The sequence below is a fragment of the Tamandua tetradactyla genome, chromosome 14, assembly GCF_023851605.1.
Source record: "Tamandua tetradactyla isolate mTamTet1 chromosome 14, mTamTet1.pri, whole genome shotgun sequence".
NCBI classification, from domain to species: Eukaryota; Metazoa; Chordata; class Mammalia; order Pilosa; family Myrmecophagidae; genus Tamandua; species Tamandua tetradactyla.
Window position 1 is genome coordinate 95,106,419 of NC_135340.1, and position 18,825 is coordinate 95,125,243.

At 34.2% G+C, this 18,825-nt stretch overlaps 1 protein-coding gene across 4 annotated transcripts in view; it reads left to right on the forward strand.

Moving 5' to 3' along the window:
• IREB2 (iron responsive element binding protein 2) overlaps positions 1-18,669 on the forward strand; it is a 73,508-nt gene extending 54,839 nt beyond the window's left edge. For 3 of the 4 annotated variants that reach the window (XM_077128579.1, XM_077128580.1, XM_077128577.1), the window contains exons 14-22: positions 4,302-4,386; positions 4,755-4,911; positions 5,231-5,355; positions 8,065-8,169; positions 8,263-8,405; positions 11,162-11,309; positions 11,397-11,519; positions 13,587-13,772; positions 15,544-18,669. In XM_077128579.1, the coding sequence (XP_076984694.1) occupies positions 4,302-4,386; positions 4,755-4,911; positions 5,231-5,355; positions 8,065-8,169; positions 8,263-8,405; positions 11,162-11,309; positions 11,397-11,519; positions 13,587-13,772; positions 15,544-15,654 (1,183 nt within the window). In that variant the 3' untranslated portion in view covers positions 15,655-18,669. Of the gene's footprint in view, positions 1-4,301; positions 4,387-4,754; positions 4,912-5,230; positions 5,356-8,064; positions 8,170-8,262; positions 8,406-11,161; positions 11,310-11,396; positions 11,520-13,586; positions 13,773-15,380; positions 15,445-15,543 lie in introns of all 4 variants that reach the window. The other variant, XM_077128578.1, reaches the window with a different exon arrangement.
• Positions 18,670-18,825: the final 156 nt, after the last annotated feature.

Below are 18,825 nucleotides of genomic sequence, written 5' to 3' on the forward strand. Positions count from 1 at the left end.
GCCCCACATTCAGTCGTTTGCATGTGGATTTCCAGTTGTCCCAGCACCATTTGTTGGAGAGACTGTCCTTTCCCCATTGAATTGACTAGGCACCCTAGTCAAAAATCACCTATAGATGTATGGCTATAGATGTATGGATTTAACTCTGGATTCTCAATTCTTTTCCAGTGGTTTATATCTCTACCCAGTTTTAATTACTGTAGCTTTGTAGTAAGTTTTGAAGTCAGGAAGTGTGAATCCTCCAACCTTGTTCTTTTTCAAGATTTTTTTTGTGTTTGGGACTCTTGCAATTCCATATGAACTTAGGATCAGCTTTTCCATTTCAGGAAAAAAAGACTGTTAGAATTTTGAAAGGGACTGCATGGAATTTGTAGGTTGCTTTAGACAGAATTGACATCTTAACACTAGTATTCCAATCCATGAACACCGGATGTCTTTCATTTATTTAGGTCTCCTGTCATTTATTACAGAAATGTTTTACAGTTTTCAGTGTACTGGTCTTTCACTTCCTTGGTTAAATTTATTACTAGGTACTTTATTCTTTTAGATACTATTATAATTGTTTTCTTGATTTCCTTTTCAGATTGTTCATTTCCGATGTGTAGGAGCCCACCTGACTTCTGTGTATATCCTACAACTGTGTTGAATTTGTTTATTAGCTCAAGTAGCTTTCTTGTGGGTTCCTTGGGATTTTCTTTGTGTGGAAGCATGTCATCTGCAAATAAAGATAATTTTACTTCTTTGATTCCAGTTTTAGTGCCTTTTTACTTCTTTCTCTTGCCCCCTCTGGCTAGACCATCCAGTACAGTGTGAGTAACCGTGGTCAGTAGTGGGCATTCTTGTCTTGTTCTTGATCTGAGGGGAGAAGCTTTCAGTCTCACCATTGAGTGATATTTGCTATGGGTTCTTCATAAATGCTTTTAATCATGTTGAGAAGGTTCATTTCTATTTCTAGTTTTCTGAGTGCTTTTATCATGAAAGAATATCATATTTTGTCAAATGCCTTTTCTGTATCAATAGAGATGATCATTTAGTTTTTTTCCCTTCATTCTGTTGTATTGCAATGATTGCTTTTCTTATGTTGAATCATCCTTGCATTCCTGAAATAAATCCCATTGGTCATGGTATATAATTCTTTTAATATACTGTTGGATTTGGTTTGCCAGCGTTGTATTGAGGATTTTTGCATTTATGTTCATAAGGAATATTGGTTTGTGATTTTCTTTTATTTTGCTGTCTTTATCTGTCCTTGGTGTTAGGGTGATTTTGGTCTCATAGAATTGAGTTAGAAAATTCTCCTCTTCTAATTTTCGAAAGTGTTTAAAGAAAACTTAGTGTTACAGCTTCTTTAAAAGTTTGATAGAATTCAACAGTGAAATCATCTGGTCCTGGAATTTTTCTTTATTGTGGGGTTTTGATTACTGATTCAATCTCTTTACTTGTATATGGCTGCTGAGATGTTCTATTTTTTCTTGCATCTGATCATTTGTATGTTTCTAAGAATTTGTGCATTTCATCAAGGTTTTCTAAATTCTTAGCATATAATTTACCCTCTTATAATCCTTTTTATTTCTGTAAGGTTGGTAGTTATGGCCCCATTTTCATTCCTAGTTTTACTTAGTTGTGTCTTTATCAATTTGGCTTAACGTTTGTTAATCTTATTGATCTTTCAAAAATCCAACTTTTGGTTTCATTGATTCTATTGTTTTTCTCATCTCTATTTAATTTGTCTCTTCTGTAATCTTTACTATTTCCTTCCTTCTACTAACTTTGGGTTTAGTTTTTTCTTGTTCTAATTTCTTTAGGTCTAAAATTAGATTATTAATTTGTGATCTTTCTTTTTTTAATGTAGACATTTAGAGCTATTCCCTCTGAGCACTGCTTTCACTGTGTCCCATAAGTTTTGGTATGTTTTGTTTTTGTTTTCATTCCTCTCAAGATATTTCCTGTTTTCCTTTGTGATTTCTTCTTTGACCCATTGTTTGGTTGAGAGTGTATTGTTTACTTTCTACGTATTTGTAAATTTTCCTGTTTTCCTTTTGTTACTGATATCTAACTTTATTCCATTGTTGTCTGAAAATATACAATAATTTCAATATTTTAAAATTTATAGGGTGGGCAACCGTGGCTCAGTGGCAGATTTCTCACCTGCCATGCCAGACACCTGGGTTTGATTCCCGGAGCATGCCCATGCCAAAAGGAAAAAATTATAATTTGATTTGTGGCCCAACATATTGTCTGTCCTGGAAAGTGTTCCATGTGCACTTGAGAAGAATGTATATTCTGCTTTTATTTGGTGAAATGCTCTATAGATATACATTAGGTCTAACTGATTAATAGTGTTGTCCTCTATTTCCTTCTTTTTGGATCTTCTGTCAACTGTTTAAAATGGTGTTTTGAAGCCTCCAACTGTTATTGTAGAACTATATATTTCTTCCTTCAATAATGTCAATTTTTGTTTCATTTATTTTGGGACGTATAATCATTGCATCTTCTTGCTAGATTGAACCTTTCTCAATATGTACTACTTTTTTGTCCCTTGTAATCTTTTTGATTAAAAGTATTTTGTCTGAAAATAATATAACCACTCTGGCTCTCTTTTAATTACCGTTTGTGGCCTTTTACTTTCAACATCTTTGTGTCTTTGTATCTAAAGTGAATTTCCTAGACAGCCTGCTTTTCATCCAGTCAGCCAATCTCTGTGTTTTAATAGAGGAGTTTAATCCATTGATATTTAATGTAATAACTTAACTGAAAATAATTTATTTTTGCCATTTCACTATTTGTTTTCGTATGTCCTGTATGTTTTCCTTAACTATTCCATTACTGCCTTTTTTTGACTTGGTTGTTTTTTGTAGAGTACCATTTTGATTCCCTTCTTTCCTCTTCACTATATTTTTTAGTTATTTTCTTAGTGGTTTGTTTATTTTCTTTGGAAATACAATGAACATCTTAAACCAGTAGCAACCTAGTTTCATAGTATATAAACTCTCTATTCTCATATAACTCCATCCCTCCCCATTTATATTGTTATTATCTCAGATTACATCGTTATACATTGACTGTCCATTAGCATAGATTTATAATGTTATTTTACACATTTGCCTTTTGATTCATATAGGAGGGGAAAACATTTACAAACCAAAAGTACAATAATACAGGATTTTATGTTTACCTATATAGTTATCTTTACCAATATTCTTTATTTCTTATTGCTTTGAGTTACTATGTAGCATACTTTATTTCAGCCTGAAGAACTCCATTTAACATTTTTTGTAGGGCAGGTCTTCTGGTAATGAACTCTTTCAGTTTTTATCTATAAATGTTATATTTTCTTCTTCACTCTTGAAAGATAATTTTGCTAGATATAGAATTCTTGGTTAATAGTTTTTTTCTCTAGAACTTTAAATATGCCATCCTACTGCCTTCTGGCCTCAGTAGTTTCTAAGGAGAAATCCTCTGTTCATGTTATTGGGGATCACTTTCATGTGACAGTTCACTTCTCTCTTGCTGTTTTCAAAACCCTTTCATCTTTTGATTCTGATAGTTCCGTCCTAGTGTGTCTTGGTGTATGTCTCTTAGTCTATTCCACTTGGAGCTCATTGCACTTCCTGGATTTGTGTGCTCAAGTCTTTTCATCAGATTTGGGGGGTTTTCAGCCACTTCTTCAAATACTTTTTCTGCCCTTTTTTCTTTTCTCTCTTGTTCTTCTGGGAGTCCAGGGATGTGTATATTGGTACTGATTATGTTTTTAGTGTACCTATTGGAACATTTTAACTCACATAAATCATTAATTCTTTTGAAAGTGTGATAAACTTTAGATTTTTCTAGTTTTAGAGGAGCAGCCAAAAGTAATTTAGAGTATTATCTGTAATCTTTTAGTTCTATCATCTTGGAGTATTTGTCACAGACTCTCTTTTAGGTTTAATGGTTGAAAATTAAAAGAGTTGCCCTTATCAGAATGCTCAGTTACAATACTAAGGTACAATACTCATGAGACTAAGCTCTTCAGACATTTGCATTTAGTAAAAATAACATGACTGAGAGTCAGGATTGATTCTCAGAATACTGTGAAATGACCATATTGATGAAAGTTAGCAAATCAAATCCATTTGTCATGAATATAATCTGAACTAATCTTATTGCAGCGATAAATGAAAGATAACATTTGTCCTTTCTTTACAAATGTGGCATTTTCCCCAGTTGCATATAAACTCTCTACTCATATATTTCTGTCCCTCCCCATTTATATTTTTATACATATATAATTTTGAAAGTATTTTTATTTTCTTGAAATGCAGATTTGAAATAGTTGGCTATGGATGTTCAACATGTGTGGGAAATACAGCACCCTTATCAGAAGCAGTTTTAAATGCAGTAAAGCAGGTAATAAGTGTATATCAGCAAGATGATCCATAAATTTTTTTTTAACTATGTTGTGTTTTGTTGTTTAATTATAGGAAATATATATTGCTGTATTTATGTTTCTGCTTTCCTTGAACCTTTTGGGAAGAGGGTAACTTGTGACTCTTATTCAATAAATCGTTTCTAGATCCTTGAAACTATTCTTTGATAATGTATATGTTAACTTCTGTAGTTTATTTATAGGATTAATAGTTCTGTAACTCATAGTAATATACTTTTTGGTTGTCTTGCCCTCAGAACTATAATATTTGAGATTGCTTATATTTGATTTTCTAAGTTTGTACCATCTCTTGAATTGAATATATATGTTTGTATGTATTTTTTTTCAGGGTGATTTGGTTACTTGCGGAGTTTTATCTGGAAACAAAAATTTCGAAGGTCGTCTTTGTGATTGTGTTCGTGCCAATTATCTTGCCTCTCCACCTTTAGTGGTAGCTTATGCCATAGCAGGCACAGTGAATATAGATTTCCAGACAGAGCCTTTAGGTATCATTTCCTTTATGTATATATCTGTGTGTATATATACCTGCACGCACTACCCCCCTTCAAAAAAAATCATATTTTTTAAATGCTTAGATCATCCATTCTTTTGATTATTTCAGGAAAACTTATAATGCATATTCATTTATGTGTTCACATGAGGAATATAGATGTTCAAGTAACTAGTTCTTCCAGCTGCTTAAGCCTTAGTCACCTTGGGTGTTAGATAACTTACTTGGCTTCTGTGACATGTCTTTGCTAAGTTATAAACAGTTTAAGAGAGTTACTTTTTATACTGAATATTATGCTAAAATCCTTTAACTAGGTACTGATTCTACTGGCAAGAACATTTACCTGCTTGATATTTGGCCTAGTCGAGAAGAAGTTCATCAGGTGGAGGAAGAACATGTAATATTATCCATGTTTAAAGCATTGAAAGAGAAAATAGAGGTAAGAGTCTCATTTATTTCTTAAATAATTTAAGTTTATTCCATGCATCTTTCTTTCTAAATTGTAATTTTTAATACACAGTTTTCTGTGAGTAATAGTCATTTTGTATCTGGAATTTCTAAGGACTAAGAGAATAGTTTATATTATTAGAATTTTATTTTATTTACTTACTAGAAATGTATAGCAGTACTTATATTTGGAGTCCTAAAGGTAGGGACACTTCATGGAAACTGCCCTTTTTTGTCACTCCCATTCAAATAGTTCAAAATTCAAAAGAGATTAAAATAAACAATGAAATCTCCCTCCTACCCATTCCCTAGCCATTCAGTTCACCTCCCTAGAGGCAGCCAATGTTGTAAGCTTTTTATGCATCCTTCCAGAAACATTTTATACACATACAAGCATAAGAACAGAAAATAAAAGTATAAGAGCAGAACAAGTATTTATTCACTTGGTAAATATTTATTGAGCCCCTACTGTGTGTTCTAGATGTTTAGGATGCATCAGTAAACAGAACAACAAAATTACCATGGGGAGAGGGAGACAGTAAACAGAATAACTAAATTATGCAGTGTGTTATAAAGTGACAGCAATTGTAGGGGAAAAGTAGTACAGGGTAGAGGGGATCAGGAGACAAAATTTAGAGAGCAGATTCCAGTTTTACATAGGGTGGTGAGGGAGGGCTTCCTTTAAGCCATACATCTGCCCAAAGAGCAAGGCTTTCCAGGTGGAGAGAACAATGCATGTAAAGGCTTAACGATGAAACCTTAAGTGTGGCTAGAGCACAGTGAATAAAAAGGATGATTGTGTTAATCAGGGTTCCCTAGAGAAACAGAACCAAAGGGAGAGACCTGTAAATATGAGATTTGTAAAGGTGTCTTACACAACTGTGGGAATGAAAGAGTCCAAAATCCGTGTGAAGCTGACAACTCTGGTGAAGGGTCTGGACGAATTCCACAGGAGAGGTTCTGTGGCTGAAGAAGCAGTGAAAGAATCTCTCTTCCTTAAAAGCCTTCAGCTGATTGGATTACCTCATTGTGTGGGGCGGGGGGCGCCTTAGCTGATCGCAGATGTAATCAGCCAAAACTGCAGTCCACTAACTGATGACTTAATACACCAGCCTTCCAGTTTATCAACCAGCCAGGAAGTATCCTTGCAGCAACATTCAGGCCAGTGCTTGCCTGACCAGTAAACTGGGCATAATCATTGGCCAAGTTGACACCGGAACCTAACCATTACAATAGTGATAGGAGATGATGTCTAAAAGAGAATAGAGGTCCGATTCCAAAGAGAATTTTAGATCATTAATCTTATTTTCTGAGTAAGATGGGGAGCCATTGGAAGGTTTTGCACAGAAGAGTGTTATCATCTACTTAAAATGATTATTCTGACTGTGCTTTGAAAATGGATTGGAGAGAGAAGGTTGGGGAGAAGGGAATAATGTGGAAGACCAGTGGCAAGCAGTCCTAGGTAAAAGATGTCGATGACATGGACCATTGGGTCAGCAGCAGAGCTGTTAAGAGATGTTGAAATTTTGGATATAGTTTGAAGGCAAAACCAGTAAGCAGTGATGTCAGACAAATGTATTGAGAAAAGCAGAGGTTCTTAAAGTAAGATAAATATGTTTTTCATTCTAGGTAGGTGTTACCATTCTTAATTACATTAAACTGTTATGCTGGTACCTCTTCTTGACTATGCATCTCACTCACTGAGATCAAGAGTTTGTTTTTCTCCATGGTACCATTCTTAAAGTTAAACAGCATACTCCACGACATATTTAATCTCTCTTTAACAACATATATAAATTTTTCTAAATTCTTTCGCTTTTTTCTGGACTCTAAAAGGCCTTATGTTCAGTATATATTGAAACTTAATTCTTAGGATATTCCTCAAGATCTAGTGTTGGAATTTCATGAGCACGTCTTATGTTCTGTCCAAAATGTCATGATTTTTTTTTACATTTTTCAGAGAAATATATTTGCAAAAAAGCAATATATTTCAGAGTACATTGTAACAGGTAATCACAGAATAGATTTCACAGTTTGGTCTGGGTTATGGTTCCGCAATTTCAGGTTTTACCTTACAGCTGTTCCAAGACATTGGAGACTAAAAGAAATATCAGTATAATGATTCAGCAGCCATACTCATTTATTAAATCCTATCTTCTCTTTTATAACTCCTCCTTCTCCTTTGATCCTTCTCCCAAACGTTTGGGGTAATTGGGCTATGCTCATTCTAACTTTTTCATGTTGGAAAGGTGTATTAACAATTTGGGCTAGGGGGATAGAACTAGTTGATGTTCTTGGAGAGTCTGGCCCCTCTGGGTTTCAAGACTTATCTGGCCTAGGAACAATCTGAGGTTGTAGGTTTCTGGAAAGTACTCTAGGTGCTTAAAACCTTTTTAGACTATCAGAGTTCTAGGTGTTCTTTAGGGTTAACAGATATGGTGTTGGTTGGGAGTTGGTAAACTGTGGTTTACTTATGTAAGCTGAGGCTTACATAAGAGTAGCCTCCAGAATAGCCTGTTGACTCTATTTGAAGTCTCTTAGACACTGATACCTTACAAAAATGTCGTGATTTTATAGATGGCATTATCTTTGTGTTTCCAAATGAAAAAGTCCTTTTTTATTATTATTATTTTGACCTAAGTACTATTTTATTCACTTGAACATAAGCCTCATTTTCTTTCTTTTTATTCCATATTCACAGAAGGGAAATAAATGGTGGAATTCCTTAGAAGCACCAGATTCAGTTTTGTTTCCCTGGGATTTAAAGTCCACCTATATTAGATGTCCTACGTTTTTTGATAAACTTGTAAGTAGAGTTTTACTATTTGAGCTTTTATAGATATGTATGAACTAAAAAAACTTTGTAAAGAGTGAAATGCCTTCATCTTTTACTTTATAGACCAAAGAGCCAGTTGCACTCCAGCCTATTGAAAATGCCCATGTGTTATTATATCTGGGAGACTCTGTCACGACAGATCATATATCACCTGCTGGAAGCATTGCTAGGAGTAGTGCTGCTGCTAAGTATTTGACAAACAGAGGGTATGTCTATGGTTTCAGGGTGTTTTTGTTTATATCTTCTTTATCACTGATTAAGAGACTTCTGATCATGCTTCTTTATCCAGTAAATAAATTATATTACAGATGTCTCATCATGAATGTATTTGACTTAAACAAGAACTCAGGGTACCTGTGACACTTGCCTTTACCTATAACTATAGAAATTGGAGTCACTATTTTAAATAGAGCCCTTGTGATCTATATAAATGACTGACTAGAAGCCAAGATTTTTTGTTGACCTGCCAAATGAATCCTGATCATTGGGTTCTAATCCTACTCTCATTATTGGAATATATAATTTAAAAGTGTTTTTGTGGGCTGTAAGTTGTTATATCTAGGTGAGGCTGGAATTGATGTGCGTCCTATCAAATGACAGTGATTGTCTGCTTCTTGATAAAGGCCTAAAAATTTACAGAAATGATAAATGTGAATGTAAAGTCCATTTATATAGGAGGTATAAATCTAAACTAGTAAAATTTTATTTTACTTCCACATGATTAATAATAGAGCACTACTCTATTTTGACATCAGAAACAGGCTTGCCAAAGGTAAAATTTGTACAACTATTGCCCGATTAGCATTTTTTTAAAACTTTTTTTATTGCATAATATGTACAAAGCAAAGAAAGAAAAAAGCAATAGTTTTCAAAGCACTCTTCAATAAGCAGTTACAGGACAGATCCTAGTTTGTCATGGGCTACCGTTCTATCTTCTCAGATTTCTCCTTCTAGCTGCTCCAAAGCATTGGAGGCTAGAAGGAACAAATATTTTTTTTTATCATCACAGTCAATTTTTTCTTTTCTTTTTTGTGAAAAATAAAATATATATACAAAAGCAATAAATTTCAAAGCATAGCACAGCAATTAGTTGTAGAACAGATTTTAGAGTTTGGTATGGGTTATAATTCCACAATTTTAGGTTTTTACTTCTAGATGCTGTAAGATACTGGAGACTAAAAGAAATCTTAATATAATGATTCACCAGTCATACTTGTTTGTTAAACCCTACCTTCTCTGTATAACTCCATCACCTTTGGTCTTTCTCCCGCTCTTTAGGGGTATTTGGGTTATGGCCATTCTAACTTTTTCATGTTGAAAGGGGCCGTCAATAATAAAGGGAAGGGAGCTGAAAGTAGCTAATGTTCTAGCAGGGCTGGCCCCTGATTAGCATTTTTTAATTTTATTTTATTTTATTTTTATTTATTTATTTCACATGGGCAGGCACCGGGAAGTGAACCTGATTAGCTTTTGATGTTTATTTGATACTTGAGATATTTGGATGACACAATTTTTAATTGAAACATCTTATAAAAAATAAGTATTGTATAGCTTGGTTTGACATGTAGTAACACTACATAGCTCTTATAATCTCTTTAGTAGTAGTTTTGTGAAATTTGTGTTTGAATTTATTTTCTATTGAGCTGTAGTTTGATAAGAATTAAAACACTTGATGAAGATGAATCAGTTTGTTGTAGATATGGCTTTCATTTATAGAGGAGTGAGAAATAAAATAAATTAGTTTTCTTTCCCCTAATTTTTTTTTGGTTGTGATCTCTATTTTGGTCGTTGTTGTAACTTAGCTTCCACTAAACAAAAGAGTAACTTTTTTCTATCAAATATACAATTTTGATATATTTTATGATTTCTGATGTGGATTTCATTTAATCCAGTAGTCTTCATCAGTTAGAACTTTTTTAAAAGATAAAGACATTCAAGACCTCCCCTAAACCCAAAGCAAAAAGTTTAGATGTACACGTTTGGGGTATTTGTTGCCTCTGTATAAAGACAACATTAGAAGGTGATAAAAGTTAATGGTTGATTGTTGAGACGCTTATGCTCAGTTGCTTCTTGTCCCTAAAATGTCATTTATACAGCGACAAATTAAGTAGCAAGAACACCTCTAACACCCAGATTATGGGTTCTAAATACTGTTTCCTACTACAAGGAACCTGTGCTTCTTGGAGAAATGAGTTAAGTTTGTCTTTATAAAGTGTCCAGTTAAACAATGAGGAAGGAAATCAGTATCACCATTTTGTAATCCCTAATGAAATAATTGATTAGGCAATGATGATCAGTGTCCACTAACGTTCCAGAAAGAGACCACTGAGCATCATATGCAACTGGTGGAAGTGCATTCAACCTATGAAGCACTGTTGCTAAAAATCTTCTTACCAATCCACTAGATCTGACACCTGGTTTATAAGAAATACAGATGACAGAAGAAATGTTAAATGGTACCATGGGGATGTAGTCAGTACAATCTAGATAGAGAAGGATAGGCCAAGTGACCCAGTCTCTTCAGAAAAGTAGCTGGGAAGAAGAAAGAAAAGAACAGACTTCAGATATAGCAACCAAATGAATTGATTAATCTTAGTTGGATCCTAATTTGAACACTGACTGGCTGTTTGACATTAAGAAATTATTGACCTTTTTGGATTTTCTTAACAGCAATATTCTTTAATAGTATATCTTTTAAAGAAATATACAGAAATATATACAGTTAAAATGATGTATCTGTTTGCTTCAGAACAATCAAATAAAGGTGTATGGAAGAAACAAAAAAAATCCATGAATTGATTATTGTAGCTGGATGATAGATAGGTGCATGGGCACTAGTTTTCTCTACGTTTTTACATGCTTGAAATTATCCATAATAAATGTATGATTAAGTTTTATAACTCAATATTGTGTGATTATTTTCCATCTGGAGTGAACACTGATTCTTACAACTTTCTTGTAGCCTTACCCCTCGTGAATTTAACTCGTATGGAGCTCGAAGAGGTAATGATGCTGTGATGACAAGAGGCACTTTTGCAAATATCAAGCTTTTTAATAAGTTTATTGGAAAACCAGCCCCCAAAACAATTCATTTTCCATCAGGACAAACAGTAAGGATGTATACAAAATATTTACACAGTTTGCCAAGTGGTTCAAAATTTGTACTAAAGATTTTGTTTGTTTGTTTTAACCTATAGCTTGATGTATTTGAGGCTGCAGAGCTGTACCAGAAAGAAGGTATCCCACTGATTATTTTAGCAGGAAAGAAATATGGTTCAGGAAATTCAAGAGACTGGGCTGCCAAAGGACCGTATTTGCTGGTAACAATTCTTAACATTTATATTCTTAAACAACTTCAGAGTCCTAAACATTCTGTTTTGTCGCTAACATCCTGCTAAAGTTTATTTTATTTCCTTGCATTTTTTTAATACTTAACTTGGATTTTTAATACTTATTTGAACCTCATATTTGTATTTTTTTAGTAAACTTATATTTTTACTCCTCTAGTTGCATTTTAATACTCTGAGTATTTTAAACCTACATCGGGCTTTTGTTTATTTGAGGAAATCAGCATTGTCAAGAAAAAAAGAGAACCTGCCTTGAGCAGTTGCTTTATAGTAATTATTTATAACCATTAGTAGTTTTGCTTTTCTCCTGTTAATTTACTTTTCTGTGATTTATTCCATCAATGGTTAACAGACTCAGAGAGAGTGGGTCACATCTTTATCCTTTCTTTCACATGGGAAGTAATGCCTGGCTGTCTGCCAAGACATTTCTCCTAAGACTGTTTCTTGATTCAGAGAAAATAGACAGTCTGCTAGAGAGGATAGTCATATGCTTTCTGCCATTTCATACCCATAGTGCTTCTCTTTACAGTTGTAGCTGTAAAGTTTGGCTAAAACAAAACCCTTATAGCCTTGCATGTAAACTTCATTCTTTTTCAATCTTTAATCTCTCTCTTAAAATGTAAATACTCTCGGGAGTTGTAGAATAAGCCAAAATCTTTCGCTTATTTGAGATATTAATTTTAACTATTGTGAATATTAATTGTAAGTATAGAGTCCCTTTTTTGAAAATATTTTTTATCTTTGTCTTTTATTTTGGAGGCTTTCCTCATATAACTGTTGATCCTTCACTATCCATTCAGTTAGATGTTAAAACACTGTTTACATGCTGTGGGTGTGGGTTAGATTTGTTAATTAGTGGGCCTCACTATAGGTGATCAGGTGATAAGCCACTTTTGTCACCAAGAGAATCCTAACTGTCAGTGTCTGTGATTATTTCCTCTGAAACCATTCAATTTCTTCAAAAAAAGAAATTCAATCTCTTGCTAATGGGGCAGTTGATATATGCTGGCAACTTAAATGCCAAGCCAGGAAAGGATAACGGGGCTGTCCCCAAACAATGCAGACTTCTTAATCCTGCGGTTTCACTCTGATGTTTTCAGCCCAGCCTTTTCCCTATGCCCACTGTTCCGCAGTCTCGAACATGCATTCTCCACAGGGTTATAGCACTCCCATGGGCAAAAACTAGTTTTGTGTATAAGAAAAAAACTTACTCTTTATGTGTAAAGCATAAATAGATACATAGAATATGAAGAGACATACAGTATAGGGAAGGACATGATTAGGGAAAAAATGTCTTTTAAAGGCTCCATAGGAAGGCAGTAATAAAAAAAAAAAAAGTTGAGTAGACTTGATCTAGAGCCTCTAGTTCATTCTCACTAGAGAATAAACCTCCAGTCTTCCAGAGTGGAGACTGAGCTGGAGATTTTACTGCTTCTTTTTGTGAACTTATAACAGTACCCCTCAGTGTTCTGAGAACCTCATGCCCCTGAATCTCAAGCCTTTCTTGCATTCTGTGTTGCAGATCGACTTAGACGTTTTTGGTGTCTTTCTATAAATTCAGTTTACCACTTTGTCATTTCAACATTGTTACTGCTATCTCTATCTTCTAAATATGTATGGAATTATCTTTTCCTATTCCCTTTGTCCCTATGAGCTTATACTTTATTCCTTTATTTTAGTAGCATTTCAAGAGGGAGTATTAATGAACATGTGTTAGATCCACCATGTTTAAACAGAAATTCCCTTGAGTCCTATTTGCGATCAAAGCAGCTATCCCCATTTAAAGAGCTGTTAACTGTGTGATATGCACTGAGGGTAGCAAGGAGGACGTCTGAATAAATTAAGGAGCGTCTTAAAAATACAGGCTAAAAATCTATAAAAGACTTCTATAAGTACTTTGCTACAACATTGGCCTTCAGTATGGAATGTTAGATTAAGTGTATACAGAAAGACCAAAGGTAGATTTTTCCCCCTTTAAAAATTCTTAATAATGCAATTTTCGTAGATGCTGGGAAGAAATAAAATGCACCTTTGTTACAGGGTGTGAAAGCTGTCTTGGCTGAAAGTTATGAAAAGATTCACAAAGATCATTTGATTGGAATTGGCATAGCTCCACTTCAGTTCCTTCCAGGAGAAAATGCGGATTCCTTGGGTCTTTCTGGCAGAGAAACATTTTCGTTAACATTTCCTAAAGAACTGTTTCCTGGAATGATATTAAATATAAAGGTACTGCTAAAATTGTCAAATATATTATTATGTACTATGTATTTAATATATGGTTATAAATTGATTCATAAACAGTTTCTGTGAGTTGCATACTGATGTCAGTAACGATAAGTTATAGTTTGATGGCTTTGTTTCCTATATACTTAAACCTGAGTTATTACAGTTAATGTTTTCTGAGGATGTGTAGAAGGAGCTGATTGTTTAGTCCAAAACAAAATACACATGGAGTTTTCAAATCCAAAAGGTTATGAACCATGGAAGTTATCACATTGATCTGGTATAAGCAGTCACACAATGACTTATCTTGTCTTGCAAAATTATGCACACATACCCACTCCTGTTATTTTTAATGGTCCAGTAAAGGCTTCTCAGGGATGCTATAAAGGCAGTGGATTCTGCAGTATAAAGAGAAGTTTTTATGGGTACAATAGTGTGAGCTTGGTTATTTTCCTGGTAAACTCTCTCAAAGACATGTTTTTTAACTATGTACTTGGAAAAGGTTCAACATTCACACACACACACACACACATGCACATACGCATTCATTCATATAGGTTGTGCTTAATTTCCCTAGCAAAAGCCATTTATTTAAATCCATCTTGATTCTCCAGTTTTTACCTACCTCCTTTATGCTTTATATCTCAGCAGTCATCTTCAGTAAATCTGGAAGGTCTCCTTATGAACTTAAAATTTTCCCAGGATTTACTCATAAATGAGAACAGTTCCTTGCATAATGTGTCTCGATCTGCTAGAATCAAGGAATTTTAGGTTCCTTATATGTAAATGAGTAAACCAGAGATCAGAGTAAGTTCCCACAGCTGATTAGTGACAGAGGAACTGGTCTACAGGTCTCGCATTTGAAGTTTGTGTTTTTTCTTCCATATGATGCTGCTTCCATCAGGTAGAGTTTATTAAGCACCCAACATGACACTTGAGTTCATTTAGGTAAATTGATATAATCCCTGTTTTAAAATTTGCATGAAATAATTTTGCTAGTCATCAGTTTTAATTAAACCTTCCAAAAGTCTCTGGCAGTGTGCTGAAATGCTGTTGGATTTACAGAATTCGATAGTCTCCTGTAAGGGTTAGGAAGTTGTCCTTCTAGTGGGGAAACAAGATGTCCTACAAATCGTGAAAAGAGTGTAGAGTAGACTGTTGTTATCATTTTATTCATATCCATATGTGCAAGAGATGAGTACACTGAATACAGTGTAAGGAATGATAAGATGGCCGATGTTGGCAATTTGGCAAAATTGAAGCACCAGGAAATTACTGAGTTAAGACCCCAGAGGACAAAATGACAGTGTGTAGGGGAATGCTTGACTTCTGATTCCTGATCTAACTTTAATCCAGGTATATATACCACTCCAAAGAGAAGGTAGAGTTGAGCATTTTTAGTGAGAGTAGCAGACTTCTTGGAAAAAAGTAGCTAATACATGCAATGAATATGAGTAGTTAGGTATAGCTTCCCCAATTAAAAAATCTATATCTAAATCCTATACTAGGGGGCATACTTGGTATTTAGAAATAGGGATGAAAATATCTCTTCTACTTAGTTACAAAGCCCTAAATTGGGTATCTTAGGTGTTTTTTGTTTTTTTCAAGCAGGAAAAGGGTTTCAGGCAATTGGAATATATGAAATTAGAACAAAGGAGAATCAGGCAAACTACGAGTAAGTATAGTTATTGAACATGAAGACAAATAACCGTAACCATGAAGTATCACTTCGAAGATTTTACCACTGATATGAGATGTTTTTGTTTGTTTGTAGACAAGCACTGGAAAAGTATTCAGGGTGATTGCTTCATTTGAAAACGATGTGGAAGTAACATTATATAAACATGGAGGATTATTAAACTTTGTGGCACGAAAATTCTCATAGTATCTACTCACTTGGATACCTTTCAAAACTGTTAACTGCAAAGCCTTTTGTGCTGGACCCAGGAATCCTTACCATGGAACTGCAGACAGTCCCAGTGTGCTCACTTATCTCATCCATGGATGTAAATGATTGTGCATCAACATAGTAACTGAAATGAAATCTTGATTTTAAATAATATACGAATGGTGCTATTAACATTGCTAAAATCAGCGTGTGAAGTGTGTTGTGGAAGAGACCTGTAAGTATGGGGCAATATTTTATCAGACCATTTTGTAAATAAAGGAAGGATTTGAACTTGTGTTGAAAATTCTTATATATAAGAGTAACCTTCCTGAAGTTATTTGTTTAATTTTGCACCTATAAAACTGTGTACTACTGTTTGTTGGTTTGAGTAGCAGATTGAAGTACGAGAAGCAAGATTAGACTCTAAAATTGTGGATGTTGCAATCTGATTTAGAATGGATTTAAAAATACATTAATTCCTTTTCAGAACTAAGCTGGACATAGTTGGTATTCTTTGTTTATAATGAAAGCTAGGGTTTTCCTCACTCTCAGTCTAAGGGATTGAACCTACCCCAGAGCACAATCATTCTGTCTAATCCAGACAAGGATTCCTCTACATTTGAGGATGGGCCATTACAAAAGACAACTGATTGTGTGTCACCCAAGTAGTAAGGGTGGAAATATGTGTCACATATGACACAGCCCTCAATTTTCAGTAATATGCTATTCTGGCCCTCTGGTCGGCCTCAGATGGCATTCTATTAATTGGATTGATTGTTTTGGTCACCTTATAATGCTGTAACTTCCTGTAACATAGTATTTTAGTTATCATTAACCAAAATTCCAGACTTGTTTTACAGTTGCTAAACAGAACTTTAATTCTTAAACATTAAAATGATTTCTGGATTGTTAAATTATCCACTCTAAATTATATTATTGCTCAACCCTAAACATTTTTAAAATGTTAATCTCTTAATTATTTAAATTTATTTCCTATCATTTTGTGTCATTATCTTATCTGGGATACCTTATTCTGTTAATTATGTTGTCTTATTGTTTTAACCAAAGCTGACCACCAGGATAAACGTTCAAGTTGTTGCTATTCAGTATCCCATCTTTTCTTAATTTGCATGTCTGTTCACCATATCGAATGTTCTTCACAAGAAGTTTGGCAACTTTTAAGAAAAAGTTTGGCTTATGAATTCTACAAGGTCCTATACCTTCTTTTTAATCTAGGAGTTAAACTTAGTAGGCAGAAGGTTAATTGTGATTTTTTTTTTTCCACATGGAGATCTTCTGACCTAGTTAAGTTACAGCAATTTGGAATTAGCTCACAATACACAGAATAAAGATGTCTTAAGCTAAAATGTTGAAACTACTAAACCTAGTGGATGAAGAACACTGAGAACTTTGCATGTAATCAGTCATACAATCTTTTGAACATATTTTGCAAATATGTGTTTAGACAATAAGATGTACTGGAGTTTGACAGACAGTTTCACCTCTTTATGTAGGTTTTAAAAAAATATTTTCTTTGATACTTGCAAATCATATTGTTTTCTTGATACTCTTTTATGCTACTGTATACCTGTCCATGCATGTGTTTTTAATTTACATGAAAACATAAATTAGAGATGGAGAATTTCCAAATTGAGTGTTGAAATACCTGCTAGGTGCTTTGAAGAAATGGTAATTCCAGCTGGACCTATATTATTTTGAAGCCATACTGTGTAAGTAGCCCGTGGCAAAGATATGATCGTCATCATCAGTAGCCGGTCCAGGAGAGGAAGGTGATAAAGATCGCTAGCACATTTCCGGTCTACTTGGTCCAGTGATAGTTGCTGTCATTAGCAAGTCTTGTATTTCAGGAACAAAATCAAGGTTCTGATAATCTCATGCTTATATACAATGAATGAAAAGCTTGATAAGCATGGTTTTTAATTGGGGAGAAGAGTCATAGATGTTTGTCTCAGTGTGTATCTGACAGTTCTCCTTTTAGCTAAATGCTGTGTTTGCAAAAACAGCATCTGTTGATTTTTCTTGTTTTATTTATCTCTTTTGTTGACTGTATGTGGTGATTTTGTATTACCAAAAAAATCACAAATATTGTGAAAAGGAAGTTTAATAGGCACATAAGAGAACCAAATCAGTGTTGTAAACTTAAAACTACAATTTCAGAGGTCATTATCATTGGGTGGTGGGTTGTTTTTTTTTTTCATCTTTTAAAAACATGTTGTATACCTTGCCAAATTTCATGCCTTTGAGGTTTGCTACTCCTATAAAATGAAATCAGTGAAAATGTCATCCAGCTACTGAATTTATATTATTATACCAGAAATGTTTCCAAGATGACAGTTGTCATTATTTCCTATTTTTTTCCCCCAAGCTCATGATCAGAGAGGTATCAAGAATGAGAGGTATCAGAGTCCCTTAGCCAGATTGCTCAGTTTTTCACTGGCAATTAAAGTGGAGTGGAACTAAAAGAAAGAAGGTAAAGCAAAGACCTAGATTAGAGTCGTAGTGGTTTGCATATAGGATGACAGTGTTTGTAGGCATTCATCTTCTCAGTGATGAGTGATGGGAGGGAGAAAAATTATTTGACTGGTATTTTGTTTGGTTGAATTAAAAGACATTGCTCTTTCACCCTTAGTTTTAGGAGAAGGTACTAAGGTTCTGCATGTTGCCCCTATTTTAGTTTGATTTGGAATAGCAGAAGAGAGGGGAAGGGATGGACTTAGGCTTTTTCAACGTTTTTCTCCTAAAAGTGTGATCGTGCCGATGTGTCTGTCAATTTTACATATATGTGGCTACGAAACCATATATCTCACTTAAGTAACTACAAATCATTGTCTATTATTTAAAGCCAACAAAACAGTGCAACAGTTTTTTAAGTTCAATAATGTTAAGTATTGTATAGAAATATATTGGAGGCAAAGTTCAGTTGATGACAATTGTGTAAATGTTACTGATGCTGTAAATTATTTTTAATAAAGAAAATTGTATTATCACATATTTGATTCTTGCTGAAGAATATTTTGTGGTACTTGAAAATAAAATACCATAACTTAAAAAGAAATGGGGTGCCATCCAGAAAGTTATCTTCAAACGTGTTACTTGAATTGGCAGACATTAATTATCCCCTATATCATCTGCCAAAATGTGGAGTAC